This window comes from Neofelis nebulosa, chromosome X (genome assembly GCF_028018385.1).
Source record: "Neofelis nebulosa isolate mNeoNeb1 chromosome X, mNeoNeb1.pri, whole genome shotgun sequence".
NCBI lineage: Eukaryota > Metazoa > Chordata > Mammalia > Carnivora > Felidae > Neofelis > Neofelis nebulosa.
This window is the reverse complement of record NC_080800.1, coordinates 19,712,575-19,736,202: the sequence shown is the minus strand read 5'-3', so window position 1 is coordinate 19,736,202 and position 23,628 is coordinate 19,712,575. Positions and strand designations below refer to the sequence as shown.

The window sequence follows — 23,628 nt, the reverse complement described above, 5'->3', positions numbered from 1 at the left end:
TCCCTGCAGTTGATCAAAATTAAAATTCAGCTTGTAGGTGTAGGGCTTGCATTTTGTCTTCGGGGACCTGTTTGACCAATTTTACTTGTTCATAGATGACATATCAAGTAGGGGGTAACTGTGCTGGCTTCTCTGCACTATGTGGCAATGGCCTCTGAGGGAGAGAGGCTGATCCGTCACCTCTTTCCCTAACTACTCAGTGCCTCTGCCTCGTTGGTTAGTATTCCAGTAACACTGGAGTAGCAGAGGCACGGTAAGTGCTCGTGTTTTGACTCCATTCTACTGCTTGAGGCTTGATCTAGCTTGACTTCTCCCACCTCTCCTGTCTGGAGGCGGACACTTGCGCCGATGGCTCTCCCTGGGTTTCTAGGCCACTACAACATCAGAAAGCCCAGCAAAAGTGACCTGTTGTGGCTTTCAGTAACCCCTATCTCGGCACTGGGAACAGCAGATCTAATTTTCTGCTTCTTTGCCTTGGCATATTCAATCCCATTATTGAGGATAATAAAATTTTTACTTGGTGGTGCGATAGTCTTGTTTTTAAAAAGGAATTTAAAATCTCTGGCCAAGTGTAATGCTGAGTGAAGAGAGTCACTGTTATCTTGTGTGCACAATAACTGGGTGAACATCTTCTTTCGTGCTCAGGCCCGTGTTTATATCCTTACTGTGAAGTCTTGCTTGGTCTCAAACCCGAATACCCATTTCATAGTCGTGACGTAGGCCCGTTTCCTCCGAAGGATTTGGCATTTATCTTAATTTACTAGGCATCATCCTACAGCCCCTTTTAGAGGTCAGGTCGAGACTGTCAATTTGATAACTAGCACCGTGGCCCCTATTAAATTGGAGGCACCGAAACTCCCCAGACGTACGGTAAAACATGCACTCTTTGACTGGCGTCCCGCTAATTATGTTTCAGAAAGCTAACGTCTAGTCTCAGGAGGGAAAAATATTTATTAAGTCTTGTTTCCACACTGTTCTCAGAGAGGACTGACCGACCTTCAATTAAAAGTAAGCCATTCTAGGACAATGAGAGTAAAAAGGATTAATACCTCCGAGGCATCTGTGGCCTGGGGAAACAGTGCTGACCGTCTCACCCGGGGCCATGTAGACTAAGTTTTCATGGGTAAGACACACTTTGGAGTTTCACTGAAAATGGCAAATGACAATTTTTTTTGTAGTATTTACTTGCTAGAAACAAGAAAAATGTTTTAAAACAGGGCTTTAGTCCTGAGTCATTAAATATGGGAAGAATATAAGGAAGCATAGAGCAAGATTAGAATTAGTCATATAGTAGAATTTAAGTGAAATCTGTTCTGCAGTCCTTTGTTGTTGCTGTTTTTTTTTTTTTTTAGGTTGATGTGATGTTATTGGACATTATCTGACCCTAACTCTTGTTGGAAAATACCATAAGATTCCATTTCTTACCATGCTGTTGAGTAATCTTAGAGGCTAACTGAGGAAAGGAATTGGAATGAACTGAGCTATTAGGTGAAGAGAGTGAGGCTCGAGGGTCCAGAATGAAAATAAACTCAAGGAAAGGCAGAAAGAGGCTGTTAGCTTGTCTCCTGAGTTCTGTTGTTGGATTTTAAATGCCTTGTCCTTCTATGGTTTGATCATTTTTATTGAGTCCTGACTCTCTTTGCATAGGTTCTTGGTTTTGGGGGCAGCTCCAGAGAGAATTTTAATTTTATTCTTAGGGGCTTTTGGAAACTATGTCTTTCCTTCATTCCTCTTGTGACAGGGGTGTGCATGCAGACACTCACAGAGGCAAGAAGAAGAGGCCCTGACAAAGAATCTTTTCTACCTGGTCACTCAGAATTTGTTGCTAGTCCTTGTTGGTCTTGCTTCCAAAGCCCCCCACCATCATTCCTGATAAGGCAGATTCTCGTTTCTCAAGCCACACCTCTCTGGTGGATGCATGTTTTCCCAAATTCCAAATTGGAGTTGTACAGTGTCTTCGAAGAGCTCTCTGGATTTCAGGGACAAGTGCTGACGCCATAACTGGGCCCCCTTCCTGAAGCGCAGTCAGTCAAGAGAAGGATGGGTGCCCACATGGCTCTAGGCGCTTCCCAGGGAGTGACAGCGTGGAGCGTGCAGCTGGCACTAGACCCGATTCACAGCTGGGTAGTTCTGTTGAAGAGGTCAGTCTGTTACCCTAAAGGAAAGCTGAACTGTGGGGTCTCTTGTTTTCTGGCCTGGACTCCAGGGGAGTCCTATTCCAGGAGCCCTTGATATGGGGAATACATTGCCTGCTTCCCTAACTCCTCAGAATGCCTGCTCTGTCCATAATTATAGCCACATTCCCTTTGGTTTGGGCCTTCAAGGGTGTTCTTAGAAATGCAAACCCCTCTCGGACAGTGGTCTCCTGAAGCAGTTTGCCTTAGGTCTGAGGGGTAGGACAGAGGCTGGAGATGGGGAGGCAGTGAAGAGGAAATTGTAGGTGGGTGGCTTTGACAGAGATCGAATCCTTCAGTTCTTCCTTCACAGCCAGCCCTGGCCATATCTTTTGTCGCTACTTCAGAAACAGGCCAGTGGAATTCAAGGAAAGGCAGGGAAGAAAGATTCTGGTGGGTTCTGTTCCTCTTCACTCTCCTCTCTCAGCATGTGCCTCCCTTCTTTAGCCTCACCATCATCCACCACTCTCCTCACTCTGGGGCTGGGGTCTAGCAAGCAGGACTCTGAGGCCGGATCTTACAGAGGCAGGCAAACAGTGCGTGTGGACTGAAGATGCTTTTCGAGGTTTGGCTGTCATTTCCCCTATTTTTGAAAGGTGCTTCAAAAGCAAAAATATTGCTGTCTTCTTTGCACTCTAGTTTTTACATTTTCCGTATGAAGTCGGAAGTCTACAAGCCTCTGTGTTCAATCTGACCAAGGGGCCTATGTCATTTCGGCAAGGGGCCATTATCCATCTCCGGCGTTCCACGCCTGTTCATGAGCACTCCCGGGTGGCAGGACTCACACAGGGAGCCACCTAAACATGAAGTTCCAAACAGACTCGGCCTTTGGTGACCAGAGGCCCTATGGTGGTAATAGGAGCCCGGGCATGACATCACCACGGCAGGTCGACAGCCCAAGACCTGGAAGTAAAGACTGTATGATGGTGAGTGCGCCAGGAACCGACCAGTATCCCAGGGCATTCCCTCTCTTACAGGCACGGTATTTAAGGCAGAAGAGTTGCCAAAGGGCACGGGTAAACACCACATACTGATTCTGTCAAATTGTTAAGATAAAGAAGCTTTTAAAGTATTCACTTTTTCAAAAGCACACGCAAGGTATTTGTTTCTATTTTGGTATATTGCATATCCGTGTAGTTCCATGCCTATCAGTATGTGTCAAGATATACATCCAGGCCCAAGTTCTCATTATTCACGAGTGAAGGCCTTGACGCAACGGGGGCTTTTAGCCAAGTCCTGAGATGAGGACAGCCGAGCTCTTCACCAGTGTTCAGATACAGTTTGTACCAGGAGTGCAATGTATATTTTATTAGCAGTAGGCTTTGGAACTGTCATCTAGTAAAATCAAATACTAGAGGATTTAGGCTAATAATTTTTCTTCTTTTCCAAGTGATTTTATATCTTTATGTGCACTTGACTTTTAGGCTTTGGGGCCAATGACGAGAAAAAGCAGTACAAATGATATATATAGCACTAATGGTGGAAAACCCTCACCTGGCTAATCCTGCAGTCTCTTGCAGGGAGTCTCAGGAACTCACAGATTAAATCTCACCTTCACCCGGACTCTTTTCTGGGGCCTGACCAAAGCCTTCAGGGTTGTTTATAATCCACTAACGTAGGAATCCACCAATGAATAGTTGAGAGTTAACCTAACTATCCAGTAGATGTGCTTCTGGAGAGCTGTTCATACAATGAATCCTATTTTTAATGTATTTCATGGTTTTGCTATCGGAGGCAGTCTGGGTGGTTTGTTTATTAATTTTTTGTCAATGAATAATCACAAGCAAATTGATTTATTTTGTACATCTGAATTCTGTAAGGCAGATTTTCTTTAGGCCCAGATTCTCATGCCTTCCCCGGCACACGCACAGCACAGAGGCTGATGTCTTTGGGCATGGCTCACGTCTTCATCCCTCCATACTAGCAGGATTTCCTCATGGGGGTTCCCAGAAACAAGGTATAGCTGAGAAGATGAGGAGGTGAAATGGGATGGCTTGCTAATGGATAATCTTTTAGTTTCAGTGTGAAAACATTTAATATCAGGAGACAATGAAGCCATTTATAGCATGCCTGGGCATTGCCAAATTTCATATGTGGAAATAAAAGTACTGCATTCTTCTAGAAAATCCAGAGTATAATGAATGCATGAGTAAAATCTGCTTAAAACATATTTTATTCTTAGACGAGGTTCACTAAGTAGCTCATGTTTATAAAATGCTTTTCTTTCAGTGACATCCACATAAATTCATGATTTTTGTTTCTTTGAGAAGAAATTTAAAGTGTATGTATGTCTGGGTTAAGTAACATCTATTTTCAGGGAGAAGTTCATTAATTGGGTTACATTTACACTTTGCCAGTTATAAACATTTACTTTCTGTGCTGAATTGTTTGGTTTATCACAGCCTGTTTTGTGTCACAGTTAAGAGTGAGAGTAAAGGAAGATGTACTCTGCTTAAGTTAAGACAGAGGCACACATCAGGGCAAATGCACATATGTCATGCTTTCTACCAGAGTCTCGTCACAGTGTGGCGGGTCTAATCACAGCATTGGATTTTAATCTGCAAAATGCTTTTTGCTTCATTAGAGGGCTGCAAATAAGAGTCCAAGAAAGGAATATGCTAATAGCTCTTTCTTGTTGAAAGAAAGGTATTTAGATACTGTGTGTGTGTGTGTGTGGGTGTGTGTGTGTATGTGCATGCACTATATAAAATCAGTGTGTATAAATGGGGCCCACTATATATGCTATGGTAATTGTGTAATATCTTTTCATATAGAAGACATATGTAATATATAAATATATGCATATATGTCATATCCTGTTCAAACGTGTTTTATGTATTTATAAAATGTGTGAATATATACTGTGTAATATATAGGGAAATATATAGTACATTTATATTCAAATATTCAAACAATATGTACTATATAATGTTATAAACACATGAAATACATATATATGCACATGAACTGATTGCATAATATATCATAGTACACAGAATATACCCAATGTGATATATATGTTATGCACCCAGATTATGCGCATGCACACACACGCACACACACACACACACACACACACGATGTGTATGTGTGTATCAGTAGGCTGATTTGAAATTTATGGTACTGATGAGGAAGAGAAATGCTAGTGCTCCTATACCATCAGTGCAGAAAAGAGGCTAGAATCCCTCTCTTATGTTCTGTCTACATTTTGGTTCTTGGTTGCTGAAGTAGCCTAGGGGAAATGCAGGGTTTCCTCGACAATGACTGTGAATCTGCTTGGATTGTGAGCTCTGTAGACCCATGTGGTCAGTACTACCTGGCCTCAGTAGTGACTTTCTGAGATGCTGGTTCCAATGCAACAGTAAACTAAGTGTTTTTCTTCATAGTCCATTTTTACCAGCTCAGTGTCCTGATGTTGCCTCCTGCTGCCTGACCTTTGTAGAATCTGCCATTCCCCCATTCCTTAGACTAGGGGTCAGACCTGTCAGAGTATACCAGCAGGCTTGGGTCAAAGAGGAAGTGTCATCATACTCCTCTGCCTTACTGAGCTCTGACAGGATACTATGCCTCCCTGCACCTGCCCCCTCAGTCCTGTTCTCGTCCTCCTTTATGGTTAAGAAGAGAACAATAAAGCATGTTTTGTTCCATATCCTCAAACCTATTTCTCCTCACCCACCCCTTACCGTACTACGATTGGTGAAGCATAATAAAAGGGTGAAAACTACCCACAAAACTAGATTACACAATCTCCTTGTAAATTAGTCCCCAAATGACCCATCATACATTATAAAAAGATACTCAGGGAAAAAATCTTCAAAAATATTGTATGGAATTACTCTCTTAATCAGATGTAAACAAAACTGGGAAAAATTAAACCATTATAAACCAGGTTTTTCCCCCTAGAAATTTTTGCCCTAGAAACCAGTGATTTATATCCAAGCAGAGTATTTCCACAGCATTCTACTCCATCATGTAGACTGTCATATTGTTGGAAATAATGGACTTCTACAATAATGTGTTAGGTTGAACCATGAGAAGTTATTGCTTTGGAGTTCCAAAATGGTTGTTTATTGGTACCAATTTTGAGGTAAAAAATAGTTGATTGTCGCAATTTCATTTGGTTTGAGCTTTATTATTATTTGGCTGATGTCCCCCCACGTTGTCTCATGACTTTAGAAATATACCAGAATGGGGCACCTGGCTGGCTTAGTCAGTAAAGCATGTGACATAAGTTTTGAACCCCACCTTGGGTACAGAGATTACTTAAAAAAAAAAAAAAGGAACTATATCAGAATACGCAGTAGGAAAGCAAAACCTTTCAGGTTTGCTTGAGTTCAGAGAAAAAATAATTAGGAGTTCTCATTTCTCTGAACTAAATTTCCTGTCCAAGAACTTTCACCTCTTTATAGTCCTGAGCTCCATGTACTGCAATACTGCATCATATTCCAGTTAGCATCAAATGAGAACGTATTCTTAGAGAATTGAACCTGATCTTCTGGTTTCTACTAAATACAGATAATCTTAGAATATACCTGAAAGGAACCAAACATCTCTGCTATTATTCTCCTCCTAGCACTTAATTACATCCTTTCTTCCTTTCCCATCCTCGAATTCGAGTGGCTTGGCTTGATAAGTCAGAAGGAAGAGGGCACCCTGGATGTGGCATTTGACTGTCTCAAAATCCCAAAGATTCTCCAGCATTCCGTTCCCTTCCTGATTTGCATCTGGCCAAGAAAGCCGTGGAGCTAGTAAGCCTGTAAGGAGAGCTTGCATGCACAAAATCTATGCCCGTTTCTTAAACCGTAGCCAACTGTAGGACAATGGTGTAAATTCTCATCCTTTAAAGGAAGTTCTATAACGGATTAAAATGATGAGTGTCACATGTTTACAAATGGCAGTTCAAGTACCTCAGTACCTGGCATTAATATAGTTTGCAAAGAAAGGATATTACTTTATGCAGAAGGGGTAGGGATGAAATAAACTCTTTTCCAAGTTTATAGTAACCAAAAAATGTCAATGGGCATTTATAATGCTGTAGACCGTTAAGGATTTCAGCTCTAAATATACTGATGTGACTCATATGGACAAGGGTTTTGGCAGAAGTGGGATTGTCTAATATGCATGACACTGATTAAAAACATTCTAAATCATGATGTATCTATGCTTACATCATTGCCAAAATGATTCATCTGTGTAGGATATATTCTTATTGCCAGAGATGTCACGTATCGGCTTGGCTAGAATCACACAGTCACATCCCATTATGGTGAACTCTCAGAGTTTATCCAAATTCTTTCCTATTCTGGAATTTTGTCAGGTTAATACTGCTTGACACACGTGGTCTCAAAATTTTCCATTCTAAATCTTCTGCCATTTTGGCATTTGGCTGGATCTGGCCTTATGTGACCGGCATCACACTGAGAATGTTTAGTTTGCTGAATTTTAAATATAATGTTTATCGCATTATAGACCTGTTGTTGCCAAGGAAATGTCTGTATATTAGAGACTTTGTATAAGATACTTTTCCTTTTAAATGAGGCCATATAGTTTTAAATTTTTGACACTGTATGTATACAACAGAAAATCAAGAAGTTTTGCTTGAATCTTAGTTTAAGCATAGCCATTTTATGGTATAGACAGGCAGATTTTTAAAACTGGACAGTTTATTGACTCCTAGTGCAAACCCCTTAGCACTGTATTTCTCCTTGGTCGTTTGAAATATTTATTGGCATTTTAGGACTGGTCGTCAAAAATCCAGAATTAAACACTGGCCCTAAACGCGACATTTACGAACATGCCCTTGCCTGTATTTCATTTTACAATCAAATTCTGAGAATAAACAGTTTATCTGTGCAATACAGAAGGGTAACCGTCCTAAATCCAGGCACTGTTGGCTTTATGGGCATATGAAGCACCCATTACATGGTGCAAAGTATTTATTGCAAATGGGCCTTAGCTACTAAAATGCATAGCTTCCTTTAATGTTGTGACTCAGTAATGTGAGATGTCTTTGGGCTGAAAATGTACAGAAAGGTTGCATACTGATTGTCAGCAGGGGAAACCGCCGTCAAATCAATGCATGTATCATTCCTCACAAATTGCAAACAAGGGAGTATTGGGTACCTGCAGCGTTTGGTCTCTTTCATCGCAAATGCCAGACTCCTGGGACTTGAACTCTGCCGTACAGTTCGCTGATACTCAGTCTCTGTGGAGTTGTGGCACTACGATTGCTGGATTTGTTTTCAAAAGCCACTTCTCGGCTCACAGCACCTTTCCATCTCTGACATCCTTCCCTGCGCCAGGACTAGCTGGTGTATTCCTTTTTGTGCCGACTTTTACTTACGATATTTAAAACTTCTTTAGGAAGTACCGAAATTAGTTTTAAGAAATCTTAAATATCGTAATTTCTTTTACTTAATAAAATGTATTAGAAGTGTGGAATATTCAGTTTCATTTCACGTGGTGAAATTGATTTTATGGAGTTTTGACTGTTATTAAATAAATGTCTATTTATGTTGAGAGAGACAGCAAAAGCAAGTGAGCCAGTGTGAGCGGGGAGGGGTAGAGAGAGGGGGAGAGAGAGGATCCCAAGCAGGCTCCGTGCTGTCAGCGCAGAGCATGACATGGGGCTCGAACTCACAAACGGTGACATCATGACCTGAGCCCAAATCAAGAGTCAGACGCTTAACCAACTGAGCCACCCAGGCACTCCTATTGCTATGTTATTTTACTTAAAAATTAATTTTAAGAAGCTCTAAATATTGAAATTTTAATTTACTTAACACAGTCAGTTTTTAGGAAGTTTTAAATACTGACTGTGTCATCCTCTGGGCTCACTGGTCACAGCTTGGAGTGCCATAAAACCAAGCCCAATAGTCCTCTTTCTAGCTCGGACATCCTTTTGTCTTTACCTTAAAAACCCACCGTCTTCCTTCAGTTCCCCACTCTTTTCTTATTTCTGTTCTTCTTCCTCCCGCAAAAACAATCAAAACACAAAACACTGCATTTTTAAAAATGAAAAGCTAAAAAACTAAAATCCAAGCATGGGCCTAATTATGAGCAAAACATCTTAATTTCAAGAAACCTCGACTCAGGCCTTCGTGGAAGCTGAGAACCACTCACACTGTCTTCATGAAACCGCCATGGATCCCAGCATCTGTGCTCACTGACTCGGGGTTAAGGAGGCAAGTTATGCTGCCTCTTTAACAGACTGAATTCAGGAGGAAGTGCAGCAGCCTCCTTCTCTGTGGCTTTCAACCTGGTAGTTTTGCAGCTCGCTCGGTCTCTGCAGCTCCCTCTTTCCCAGGAGCTACCATTTCTGTTTTGACTGCCCAGGCCTGACTTCCCACAGGCCTCAGAGCCCCCAGGGCTTCACGTTATTCCACGACCTCGCAGCCCCGCCACCCCCCTTGTCATTTAACCTTAATGCAGCTGAAACGTCCCAAGTAAGTTCTTCCCTTTCCTTCTGCCACCCCCACACAGGGCGTTAGGCATTCTAATGGACTCAAGCAGAGTTCTTTCTCATTCAGTGAAAAATGCCACTTCATGTGTCATGTCAGTATCTGATTCAAATGACACTTTCTTGTGCTAAAGGAATGGATGAGAAGTTGCCACAGAAAAGGGGGAAGTTAACCATTGGAACCCTTGGCCCACAAGAACCCTGCCATCAGCCATCTTCAGTACCAGATGAACAGAGCAACTGATGTGATATTATAACCACTGTGGCTTTGTTTCGACCATTACCTCTATCAGGAAGTTCTTACAGGCCCCAAGAGAGAATATGCTGGGATTCTCACGCCGCCATTTTCAGACATTCTCCTGAGTTTATAGCAAGAGTAGAAAAAAAGACCCTTCTTACTTAGGTCTCCCTTGTTGCTTTCAAAGTTCTTGCACGTTTATCATATCCCCTTGCATGATGTTCACATCCACTCCATTCATAAGGTGGAGAAACTGAGGGTTTCAGACACTGTCAGTGCCCAACCCACATGCCCTTCTATTCCCTATTCCTGAGCTCACTCAAGGCTTCTTACTACAAATACCATTCACCTGAGGGATTTTTCCAGCTGCAGGAATGTGCTCTGTCTTTCTCGGGGAGAGCCCTCAGTGAATCAGACACAGGGTTTCTGGGTATGTAGCCCAGCTGGCAGCTTCCTCAGCCCTCAAGGAGGACCTCTCTGAGGTGTGTTCTGTTAAGTCTCCCAAAGGTCCCCAGTGGGATTGAGCCACAGGTGCCTAAAGAAGTAACCTGCCCATTAGCCTGAATGGTCTTCCTTCCCTGGCTCATGTCCTCTTTCCTTCCTGGGGCTTCCTGGGCTCACTTCCCAAGTAAGCTACTTATATCTAAATCCTTGTCTCAGGCTCTGCTTCGGGGGAGGCCCCACCTCAGACACTGGGGCACCAGAGAAGATTAGTATCTGCTAAATGCCACACAGCTACTTAATGGAGAACTAGGGCTAGGACCTGGGACTTTGGACTTCTGGCACATTTACCAAATAAGGTTTCCCCTTGCCAATGGCCAGTGCATTACAGAATTGGTCCCGGGACATTTGGGCAAAAGCAAGACCCTATAAATGAAACAAAGTTGTCACATGGCTACTCCTTGCCTTTCAGGAGCGTACTCACCACCACACAGCAGGAGGAAAGAAAAAAATGAAGGGCAGTAATTACCTAGCATGACGAAAGGGACTCCCAGGAAGGTGGAATTGTATTTCCCACCGGTAAGATTGATGATCCCGGCCGCGGTGAGAGTGGCCAGGGTTATAGTCACCAGCCCGAGCAGGCCTAGCCAGGGTTTGCTGCGGACGCAGTCCTGCATAGAACAGCACAGGATGGCCATAGTGACCACCAGGATCAGGCTGGTGACCAGGTAACGTTCTGATACACGGCTGGTCTTCTGGAAATCTTCCCTCAGTGAGGAGGACGTGTAAGGGTACATTTTGACTTTGCTGTTGGATTTCTGGAATAGTCGGACAGTGTCGCAGAAGCTGGACTCCCACCTCTCAGCCACCATGTCGTTGAGACTGTTGATTGACTGCAGGTAGTAGGTGAGCTGGACGGCCTCTGCGGACTTGACCCGGTCCTTGCTGTGCACAGTGACGCCTCCAAGCTGATGTCCGTTGTACACCGCCCTCCCGTCCTTTAAGTGAGTGATTGGGTATGTGATAGCAAAATTGGTCCGGTTGGTGGCCCGAGCATTCTTTAGCTCCTCCAGAACATGCACTATGTCATCCACGATGCAAGTCTTATCATTATTCAGGATACATATGTGGGCGAACGTGTAATTAAAACCAGGCCTTGGAACCTGGATCCTGGTCACAGCAGCATGCAACTATGGGGGAAAAAATGAAAGTCAGTGTTTATTACCCAGAACGAGACATTCATGCATGGCATTGGCTCTGTGGAGTCAAGTATGTCTGTGTGGGGTGGGGGAGTTTCTCATGTCATCTCTAAGCTAAAGAGTTCACATTAAATGGTATAACCTTGCGTTAGAGATACATAGTAAGGATTCAAAACCACCAGCGGCAGCAGCACAACCTGGGAACTTACCAGACGTGAAAACTGCCAGGCTCCACCTCACACCTGGGAGATCAGAATCTTGGGGGTGGGGCCTGGGAATCTGGGTTTTCACAAGTTCTCCAGAGGATTCTGATAAAGGTACAGTTTGAGATGTGCTGGGCTACTGCACCAGCATTCTTTCCACACGTTCTGTTATTTGTGACTCAGTTGGTCTATAATGCCTGAAAGTCTCACGTACGTCCACCGTCTTGAAGATGGAAGGTATGGTGTGAACTGAGGCGCAGCTTCAGGTGCAGAGGTCTGCCGTGGGCCCCTCCCTTGCTGCCGATTGGTAGGGCAGCCAAATGATTTCCCCTCCAACTTAGTCCCTGAGTGCCTTCAAAGATAAGAGGTTCACCTCGAGGGACTTCATATCCTCTGGCATTCCCTGCGTGCTTACATGGGAAGGGAGACGTAACTGCAAGACACTGGCTGGGACACGTGGCAGTCGTGCTAAAGGAGCACAGTGGGATTTAGTCAGCACACCTCACCCCAAGTCACAGTGGCCACGTCACGCCCTCTACACCTGTGATCGAAGTGGACGCTGGGAATACGAGCACTCATTGAACAGCTCCTCCTCTACGTGGCACAGTACCAGGGCCTTTGTACAGATGAACTCATTTAACCCTTACAGGAAACTATGAAGTCGCTACAAGTCCTAGCCTCATTTTACAGATGAGGAAACCGAGACACAGTTCCTTGCCCGAGGTCACGCGCCTAGTATGAGAGAAAGCTGGGCTCTCCCGGGCTGTCTGGCTCCAGAACCCGTGCTCCCAGTGCCTTGCCACACACTTCTAGGTTAACAATGCCGGCAGTTGAATCAAGGTACTTGCTCACAACTAATGGCCACATTTGTGCTTTCACTGCCCCAGCCCTAAAAAATCACAAGTGCTCAAGTTCACATAGGTAGGAGTATGTGTACTCTACGGTCCAAGGCCTGTTCTCTGTGAAATGTGCCCGGTCTGCAACATGAGGCCGGTGGTGGACACGTAGTGGGGTGCTAGGTAGGCGAGGTAGACCTGTGCCTAAAACTGAGCGCGCTCTCTCTAGAGCAGAGATAGCCTCTGTGTATCTAATGGATAAAGAAAAACATTTCGTATGTAAAGGGAATAAAGTTTAACATCCAGTCACCACACTGTGACTGTGCCATTATAACTCATAACCTGAGCATCTCCATGACCCTGATATATTTTCTCTTGAATCTGCTCTAGATGGATTATTTGTGAAGACATTCTGCTGTGCATGTGCCAGGGTGTGTGGGATATTTATTATGCTCTTTGAAAATGTCGGAGGGGCACCAGCTGTCAGTCTTTTAGTTAGCACAGAGCATGAGTTGTTAACCCTAATTCTCAGTGTACCCTCCCCAACATCTCCTCGTGGGCGCCACCCCTCAGGTTGGGAAACACTTCATAGTACGACATTTGGCTGAAACATTTTGAGTTCTTTCCTTCACACACACACACACACACACACACACACAATCTCCCAGAGATACCTAAGAGATTATTTTCATAAAACTCTAGCTTTTTGTTTTGATGCTTGGAGATTAATGAGGAGCAAAATGTCGTCAATGATTTTCAACTGTGAGTGTGTCTTTTTTATCCATTCTTCTTTCTCTAAGCATGGCCCGGTGAATTTTGATTAAAAGAACTTCCAGCTACAAAAAATCCCAACAATAAAGTCATTTTGGGGAGGGAAGAACCAAGAGGAATTTAAAGACAAGAGAGAGTTTTGATAACTGTTAAAAGACAGACTTTGCGGAAAGATCCAGAATAGGCTAGAAAAGGAGTGGTATTGAAAGCATGCATATGTGTAATATTTAGTGCATTGTTTGTTCCTATGAGCAGTCTAATAAATCTCCCTTAGAGTGATTACTAAATATGTCAAGAGAAAAAGATTGCCAAATAAGATGGTGTTAAGCCACAGGGTTGAACCCAATTACAGCAAGGGGATATTTTCCATCCATTCTCTAAGGCGACCATGCCCTGATGGGTGGGGCATTGTAAAAACTATTTAGAGATCTGCCAGATCTGCAGATCTACTGCCATGACCCCTGGGATGACAGACCGAAGAAAGCAGCCACTGTGTTAAGTCCTGTCCCAGCAGATCGCAGGATGGAGACTTGGGCAGGGAGACTTTCGTGAAGGTGAAGAAGGAAGGTTTCTAAGTTCTCAGTACGTGAGCTGCTGTGAGACGCAGCTGCTTTGAATTTCCAATGGAAAGGTGGGTGGAACATGTGTCACTCTTCCTTCTGAGTGGCAGGGAGATGCTGAGTGACAAAGCATCCCGAGAGGGGGTGTTGGCTGAGGCCACCCACCTGGCAGGAGGAGTCTGTGGGATTCTACTGTGGGATCAGAGGGGAGAGGATGATGGAGGCATGGGGAAGAACTGAGACTCCCTTCTGTGACTTCTGAAACTTCTCAGTTCTGCTTTTTGGTTGTTGTGAAAGCATATCAAGTACACGCACTGTCTACTCTTGCCTGTCCACATGCTACCCGGATATCAACCTGTATAGGATGTTACTTTCCTAAAGAAGCCCCACTCAGGACAGTAGAGACATTAGTAGGTGTTCTTTGATATATTCACAGGAGAAAAAGGAAGCCAGGGATTGAAGCTATGCTCTTTTTTTTTTCTTTATACTTACTTTTAGTTTCTGCACTGGAAAAGGAAGGTGAAACTGATGACAGGTTAGTTTATAGTGATTTTATCTTTGCCCTTAAATTAATCTCTTCTCTTGGGTCTGGAAGGGGTAAAGAAAGCCAGGAAAACATCAGAGCACAATAGTGAAATGGTGACCGAGACACTTCAGTCCGCAAAATGGACAACCTCAAGCTACACAGGCTTATTATTGAGCTAGGTAAGAGATCTTCAGAAAAAAGCAGGGGGAAATGACACAAAGTCATAGTCTTGACCCTTAATATAGTCGGAGTCTGTCGTGTGAATCAACACATAATCCATGTTTCCATACCTATGTATAGATTCTAGATTATTCACTCAACACACATTCAATAAGTACTCATCAAGTCTACCGTGTTGTCAACAAGAGGATAATTTCCCTGAGTTTAGTGCACTCACACTCACACATGGAAAATCACAGAAGAGATAACAACATTCAAAACAAAGGCAATATTCTAACAGGAGCCAGTGCCAAGCACTTTGTACTGGTAAGGCCCAATCCAATGTCAATCTTGATAACAATATTTTCTGTTCTGTGTTTGCTGCCAAAGAGGCCAGAACTGAATGTTAAATCGAGATTGATTCCCAGGCTCTGAACATGCCACTTAAGCTGTTAGCTTCTCTGCTCTCATCACCCTTCAGGTGAAGAATGATAACAGTAATAGTAACTGGTCTGCTAAGTTCTTTCTTTACGGTTTAAAAAATTTATTCAGTACAAGACCCTATGGAAATGATTAAATGATTACCTTCATTTTCTAGCTGGAGCAGTTGAGGCCTAAAGAATGTCAGTAGCTCACCTAAGCGGACCCAGTGAGTAAAGGGTGGAGGTAGGATCTTGGGTGCAGCGGGACGTGTGGCCCTAGCCCAGCACAGACCGGTTTGCACAAGGATGAAGAGGGTTTGAGGAAGGGCCATCGCTGTAACAGAGCTGTGGGCTGGCCGTAGTTGGAGATCTGGGGTCCACTAAGAGAGATCAGAAATAATCCCAAGGGCCAAACCTCATCTGTAGATGGCAGCATTAGGTGGCGATACTAACAGGCAGCAAAGAGGATGGGTCTTGAGCCTACTGCCTTTTCTTATCCTCCATCCAGACTCTGTAGTTGCCGAATAAAACTTTTCAAAGACAGGCTTACCAAGAAGAAAGGCTGTGGGACACAATGGAACCCAGCCAAAAGAAGTTTTGGCTTCAAGTCTGGCTTCTGCTGCTTACGTAGGAGTGTCAGAGACCCTCAGAATGTCACTTTTTCAGGTCTCAGATTTATCAGTAAAAAACAGGAGGTTGGTTTAGCTAATCTTTACAGACAGACCCTTTTGGTTCTAACACGACATAATTCTAAGATGAGTGACATCCACATACTATGCGATCAGATTCTGGGTGAGAGAAAGTTAACTTCATAAATATCAATTTGAGATTTATTATAGCTGCTTGTAGCATGCTTTTCTAACACATTGAAGTCCTTTTTAGGTCAATGACAGATCTGATAGTAGATGAAACCCAGAAAGAAAACCACAGGGTAGGGAAAATAGGTTTACTGAAAAAAAAAAAAAAAAAAAGACTCCCTTCTCTGAGTGATTTCCCGTTCTGGGGAGGCACTGGCTCTTATAATCCCCTTCTGCCAGAGCCTGGGACAAAGCCAGTGTGGGCTGCCGGTCACGACAGGCCAGAGTCTAATTTCCTCTCTGCCTCTCCTTGGCACACTCAGATCTTGCTCAGAAGACAGCAGGGGCACCTTGTAGAGAGTACAGAAGGGATCTGGGAGGAAGGAAGTGTCCGCTCCCGAATGGTGATTAACACAGGAAAAATACCTGTGGGTTCACAGGATCTTTTAGGATACCTTTCAGGTCTTTTTGTATTTGTTTTTTGTTGAAAAGGGCCTGAAAGCCACTCAGCCAGGCCAGGCAATTAACAGGCTCTGGGAGGGGCCTCAAGCTGTCTTTGGCAACCTTGCCTGTGAGGGGAGATGTGGAGGAGGTGAGGGTCCTCCAGCTCCCCAGGGGGAGTCTGTCTGATGACCCACCTTTATTAGCTGCCTTCCATTCCTTGTCTCGCCTTCCCACACCCTCCTTCTGCCACTCACAAAGGAGCTGCATTCATTAAAACCTTTTTAAAGATTTATTTTAAAGTGATCTCTATACCCAACATGGGGCTTGAACTTACAACCCCAAGATCAAGAGTTGCATGCCCTACAAACTGAGCCAGCCAGCCAGGCACCCCCATTAAAACACCTTAAAAGGTGAGGTTGTCTGTTTGCTTTTCTAACTTCTATCATTTGCTCCCAAATAATTATCTACAAAGTGACACTAAATCAAAACTGCTTTAAAAATGCTTTCAAGGAATATCTGGTTTTCAACCCCAAATGATATGTTTTCTTCATTGAATCCCTCCAAATTCCAGGTCGTAATCTGGGTCTATATTGTGCAACTGTAAATGGGTAGGAACTGATTGGCAAGGGATCCCCACCCAGGACACAGGAAAACACCTTGAAGTGGACAGACCTGGTCTCGGCAGTTCATCAATTACGCTAGCTCCCTTGGTGTTATGTTCTGTCTTTGCATGATCTCACTCTCACCCACTCTCTTTCCTCTTCTTTTAATAGAAATGCATTACATCAGAACACCACAAGTCGCAAGTTGGGGATTGTTACCGTGATTCATTTGTAGTGCAGCCAAAAGCAAGTTAGTCATCCCTTAATAAGTGAACAGAAATATCATTCTGCCTTTGAAACATTACATGTTTGGAGGACGCCAAATTTAAGCTGTGGATGTAGCCAAACAAGTGACTATCTGTCTACACGCTTCTTCTATACATGTGCGCCTGGTGTCAGGCTGACCTGCTCCAGTGACAAAAGACAAATGGTGACTTCTGTCAATACTGTAGTGTCACCGGAGGTCCTGGAGAGTGGGATGTGTCGGTTCTTCTCCTTGCCTTACCAGGGGGTAAATGCTCTCATTGCAGATGTTGACACTAAAAAGCAGGCAAGAAAGCCCCACATTGTAATTCCCAAAACAGGCTGTTTGTCTTTGCAGCCTTGGCTGAAAAAGCAATGCAGCTTTCGATTTGAAGCAAATAAATCTGAGATTTTAGAAACAAAAAATTGTAATGATGAAGGAAAGGGCAACTACAATATCTCCTTGCACCTTTTGCCAGATTCCATATTGGTCTGGAGGAGAAAGACAATGAGATCCAGTAATCTCTGTTTCCATAGCCTGGGGGAATTTTCATTTGGTCTTAATTTAGAAAAATCCCTTGATACCATGAAGACCCCTGGAAACCTGTTATGTTAAACTCTATGATTAGAGTGGTTATCTTTGAATCCCATTGTCCTCACTTGACTTTCATGGTCAGGCTTAAGCTTTGGGTGAGCCACTTTGTGGGTCACGAGTTTTGCTGGATATCTGGTAAGAGGACAGGATGCTCTCAGAAATGGGAGAATGTCAAAGCTGATTGGCCAAGAGGCAAAGAGAAGTCCCAGAGAGCCAGATGCCTGAGGAATATGCAACAGCAGTTTTAATATTTGGCCAGGAGGCTACAAATAACTCTTCAAGGGATAGGAAAAACATGGTACCAAGGACTTCCAGGTCTGGAAAATGACCGTGAACCTGAGTGGGAAGAGCACTGGATCAGGAGTCACAAGACTTCCACTGAAATTCTGGTGTCGGGTCTTGCTGACCACATGAGTTAGAGATAAGTAAAAAATGAGCCTTTTAGAACATATATCATGCCACTTCCCTGCTCTAAATCCCTCAGTGGTTCCCCATGGCACTGAGAGCCAACACTTAAGTCCTGACTATAGCCAACAAGATGGCAAATTGTCCTTGCTGATATCTCGGAACTCCTCTCTCACCATGCCCTAGTCACATGGCTCATCTTTCTCTTAGTTCTGCTAGGAATGTCCTTCCTCCAGATAGCTTTGCTTCCTTCCCTTCCCTGCCCAGATGTAATCGTCTTCCCTGACCCCACCCCCAATTGGAAACATCAGCATCCCTCGCTATCTCCGTCAGTTTTTCTCATTTAAAGTTTTTCATGGCACTGACTGTGACACGACATTGTGTTATGCATCTCTTTTTGTTTCTTTATTCTGCTGCCCCCACTGGAGTAGGAGTTCTACCATGCTGGTGTGTTTGTCTATTTGGTCTACTTCCACATCTCCACCACCTAGAACAATTCCTACCACATTTGCTCAATAGTTATAGAGTAAACTTATGAAAATATAATAATCTTGTGAGTGAATGGATTTTAGTCTGCCTCATGGGCAAGAGGAGGGCCAAGTGAAGTGATGGAGTGCGAGCATTTTGTAAACTCTAGAGGGATCCACAAATGTGACTGCAGTTATTACACAGCAGGGAAGCATGGAGTGGTATTTCTTCTGGCACATGTCCCACAGCTATCCAGATGTAGCCCTAGAGTTGATTCCTGATAGTTCTGGTGCCCCTGATCTTTCCTGGGTTTCGACAATATCTTGTGCTTTAGTGGGAAGGACATGAGTTATGAGGTCAGAATGCCATAAGTTCAAATCCGGCCTCTGCTAGTTCTACCTATGGGACCATAGCAAACACAGCTGGACCCTGGCCCTCTCGTCTCATGACTTCATTACCCACTGGTCCTACTTCCAGCCTGATGTGGAAATACTGGGGCACTAATGTGCTATCTTAGTCCCAAGCAGCCTGGACCTGTGACTAAATACCCTAGCTCCCTTGTCCCCAAGGTGGGATGACTCTGCAGCACGTGTTCCTTCCTGTTTCCCAGAGTTCCCCAGCAGGATTAGGCTCCAGTGGCCCAGAGGGTAACTAGCTTGACAAGGTCCCTGTAACTTACTGCTTCCCTTCCGTGTTGCATATTGCCATTCTCTTACCAGTGCTTGCTGGGATTGTCTTCCAAACATACTATTCGTATTGTGTCTTTGACTCTGGGCCAACTTGTGGAGGAACCCAAACTAAAACGATGACTTCAGCATTTAATTCAGTTTCGTTATCTGTAAAATGGGGATCACTCTGGCCTCATAGTGTCATTATGAGGATCAAGTGTGGAAAGATATAAAAGGTGTCTTCCCTGGCATTTACTGTTGCATTAAACCATATGAAATTGCCATTTCTGTAGGTAACAAAGTGGTTCGGTATTGGCAATTTTTTGTAGTTCACCTAATCGACCTTCAGTGAGGGTCTGTTCTTTCCCCCGTTAGCCTCTCTTCCTTTCCACGAGCCCTGACAGACCCCGCACCTCCCTTGTTGGAGTACCAGAGAGTTTTATTTGCTTTCCAATGTACAGTTTGGTGGTACTGGGACAGGCTTTTAGGAAAAAGACAACGGTTCTGGGCTAGGAAAGTTCTCACATATCCACAAACAAGACTGCAGATACCGTGGGCATGATGAGTCCCTGCATACAACTAGAATTCACACATTCAGCAGTTTTGGCTTAAGAAAAAAATGTAAAACAGTATAACCCACATCCCTGAAATATTTGAAATGGCAAATAATTAATAACAATATTAAATCTACAAAATTATGAAAAAATGTCTCTATCAGATGAACTCTTCGGCAATTTTTATTTCCTTCCAAGGATTTACTAAGGTTCTAATGAGTACTGAGCTTGAGAACAGTGTAAATTATGGCTGATATAAGAAGGAAAAAGAAAAAAATTACACATAATGATGTGGTAATGGCACTCCTGAAGGATGGTCCATGAGCTTTACAAGACCGAGCATGTGATACAACTCAGAAAAGAGTGTGTTACCTGATGGTGCATTTTTCCATTGGAAATAATGGGTTTTTGTTTCGTTTTGTTATCAAGGTTCTCCAGCAAAACTACTGCCCTTAAAACTCAGAGTAGTGATGCCAGCCACTGCCCTCCTTTTCTGGATCTGGAAAGAGGCCTTATGGAGCAAATAGTCAAGGCTGTGATGGTTTCCATGATTCAGCTTGCTTGGGCCTGGGCCCTTCCGGGAAGTGCTCGTGTTGGTGGCATAGTCTGGCTCGGTGGACGTAGGCTGCCTGTGCTCACCTGCCAGCTTTGGCACTTAGTGATTGTGTGATCCTCGACACTAAGCTGGAATAGCTCTCTGTGCCTCACTTTCCTCATCTGTAAAATGGGGCCGATCATAGTACCCACCTCAGTGAGATTGCTGGAGGATAAATGAGAAGTTGAATGTGCACTGGTCGATATGGTCTCTGACAAACAAGCGGTTCCCAGTAAAGGTTTGTGAGCAAAAACAAAATACTCCATTCCTACCCTCTGTCTTGCCTTGTCCCCCATAACGTTTTTTTTTTTCTTTAACTCAACAACAGTTCCTCAGTTGGTCTTGAAAAGTATATTCAGTGAAATGGAAAGGTGACATATTTTTGCTCACATCTTCGCTGAGAAACTAGGGGATAAGTGCATACATCGATGCAAATATTTGAAGAGAGTAGCTGGGTAGTATATGTTTAAAAGTTGGCACTCCCCAATTCCAGGATCAGCTCCTACCCTGACACCATCCCACTTTTTCCAGGTTCGCTGCCTAGTTACATTACTGTGCACATCAGAGCAGGCCAGGAACTGTGGCGGGGGCAAAGGAAGAAAACTGAAAGGTATTAAGTGCGTACTTTGTGCTGGGCCTTGTGCAGAGAATGCTGCCCGTGTTCACCTCATTTCATCCTCATGGGAATTCAGGGAGGTAGACTGTTACATCCACATTCACAGGTGGGGAAACTGAGCCTCAGGGAGCTTAAATAACTTGCCCATGGTCACAGATTTACTATATGGATCAGCCCACATTTAAATCCTGGGCTGGGTACATTGTTCCCCAACTGGAGTTCCTTTGGCAAAGTAAAGACTTCATATCCCAATGTCTATGCTCTGGCCATTTGGATGTTGATAAATTTGTGTTTGGGGATTAGGCTTCAGCACAGTCAAGCCACAGCATGAGATGTTCAGCAGCAGTTATGAACTGAAAGTGGTGATGACGTAGCAAAGTCAAGGAGCCAAACGTGACAGAGCAGCCGAGACCAAAGTACTGAACACTGGGACCCCGCAAAGATATTTACAACAGAAAACTCAGAGAGGAGCCACCAGCCAGCCCATTACCAATGACAGGCATGCACAGCCAGCTGGAGATGAAAGAAGACAGACGTGTAGAGATGAGACTTTCATCAGTCCAAACAGCATCCTTTCTGTCTTGTATGTTTCCTGTGTGACTACCGGCCTCTTGCCCCATGCACACACAGAAGGAAAAAGAGAAAAAACACTTTACAGAACATACTGGCAAATGGGTCTCGCAATTTGGGAATTTATTGCAAAACACTGGATTGAAGTTGGGGATCCTGCGGGATGCATGTATCGGTCCTCCCCAAAGGCTGTTCAAGACCAGAATATATATGTGCCCTGAGGGCAAGGACTCTGTTCCACTCCATCCTGTAGCCCTGGCACATACGGGAAGTCCAACAACAATGTACTGACTGAACCTTCCATGTTTGTTCCTTCTCGCTGATTTATATTTTCTCTGATGACATTGAATGATAATTCACTTGTACCCAAAGGCTACTCTGCTACATGCATATCATTTCCATCTTAAGTAAACAGATGACATTGAATTTAGTCCTGTTGCTTATGCTGCAGACAAATGGCTGATCTCATTAGATAAATGGATATGGTTAGACTATAATCTAAAAAATATAAGAGCGGAGAAACAATTTCGGTAGGAGATTGGATACTGAAATAATTATGTATTATACTTAATTACAGAGTAGCTTGAATTTTTGTTGTGTACTTGTTGGATTTCTATTTTTGGAGGATTCTTTTTAAATACAGAAAAGTTGAGAGATATAGAGCTGGTGGCATGCACTAACCAATTCTGAGATTCTGCCTGAAGTCCTTCTGCTAGACTCTTACTTAAGTTTCTTGAGGTAAAACTATGTCTTAATGTTTCTTATCTCCCCAGCGCTTATGTTAATATCCGGCATAGTGTAGACACTTAATACATGTTCAGTAAATGGTTCATTGCTATAATTGGTGATGAAATGGAGATGACTTTCTCCCAGCAAAGCAAAAATGCTGTGGCCTCCCACCTGCTGCCTATCTGAGACCCATCACAGGTTTTACATGTGCGAGCCTTGCAAAATTTAATCACCCAAATCTGTGAGCCATTGCCAGCATTAAAAGCAAGATAGAATCACCCAGAGTGACATCTTTGGACATGAAAGCAGTCTTTGCTCCTGGCTGGGTGAAGCCACGTCACTCAGACAACCAAGCGGAAGCCATCTGTCAATGCCAGCAAGGCTGGTGTGCTTAGGGCAAGTAGATGGAATGTTCTGAGGACACTATAGATGCGCTCCACCTCTGCAGTAGTGAGCTGAACTGGGCTATACAAGAGCCGAATTCCACAAAACATCCGAGCCTTGCCATGGAAGGAAGTTGCAATGGTGGGAGGGTAGGAAGTAGTTAGAGGTGTAAGGGGTTTTCCCAGATTCCTTTCCTGGAGGCCTGATGACAGGATAGTGTCACCTGTAATAAAAGTGTAGGTTCCATCAGCAGTGATGGGTCTGAAAACCAAAGGATTGCCATCTCATGCCTGCTGTGAGGCATAAATGGATGAAGTCGCATTAGTGCTCACATCTCTGAGACACCCATAGATAAGGAGAGCATCCTGCTTTGCTTGTGATGGTCCCACGTTATGCCTGGTGTTTCTCTGAAATTAACATGCCCTCCTGCACTCTCAAAAGTATTCCAGTCTGGATGATAAATTATATGATCACCCCCCCCCCCCACGGACAGCATTAATACAGGGTGGGGAGCAGCATCTTCAAATAGACATGACATTGGATGTAGGTACATGAGAGTTTTTATATTTTATGTAGAGCTTGAGGCAAACAAAGTCGTCCAAATCACACAGGGCCTTGTCTGCTGAACTTGGGAGACAGACTTTGTCCTGCTGGCAACTGGGTGCCAATGGAGAGTTTCAAGCAGAGGATGAGGAGATCAGAACCGTGGGCAGATTACTCTGTGTGCAGTGTGGTAGACAGACTGCGAAGGCTGGAGAGCAGAGGCAGGGAGATGCAAATGAAGGTCTGAGCCACGGTGGACATACTGGCATGAAGAAGGCAGAACACTGATGTCTCTACTTTCTTAAAGATCTGTACAGCTTAGCCCAGGGAATAAGCCCGGTAGTCCAATGTGATGACAATTCTTAGACCCATGGTACCGAATAAACATTTGAGCTGCTACATCAATGGATTGTAGATTTATAAAGGT

General features: G+C 43.9%; 1 protein-coding gene across 1 annotated transcript in view; it reads right to left on the bottom strand.

Annotated features, from left to right (window-relative positions):
- Positions 1 to 23,628, bottom strand: part of PTCHD1 (patched domain containing 1) — a 53,008-nt gene that overhangs the window by 4,928 nt on the left and 24,452 nt on the right. The window contains exon 2 of the mRNA XM_058713495.1: positions 10,842 to 11,502. Coding sequence (XP_058569478.1) covers positions 10,842 to 11,502 — 661 coding nt within the window. The remainder of the gene's footprint in view (positions 1 to 10,841; positions 11,503 to 23,628) is intronic.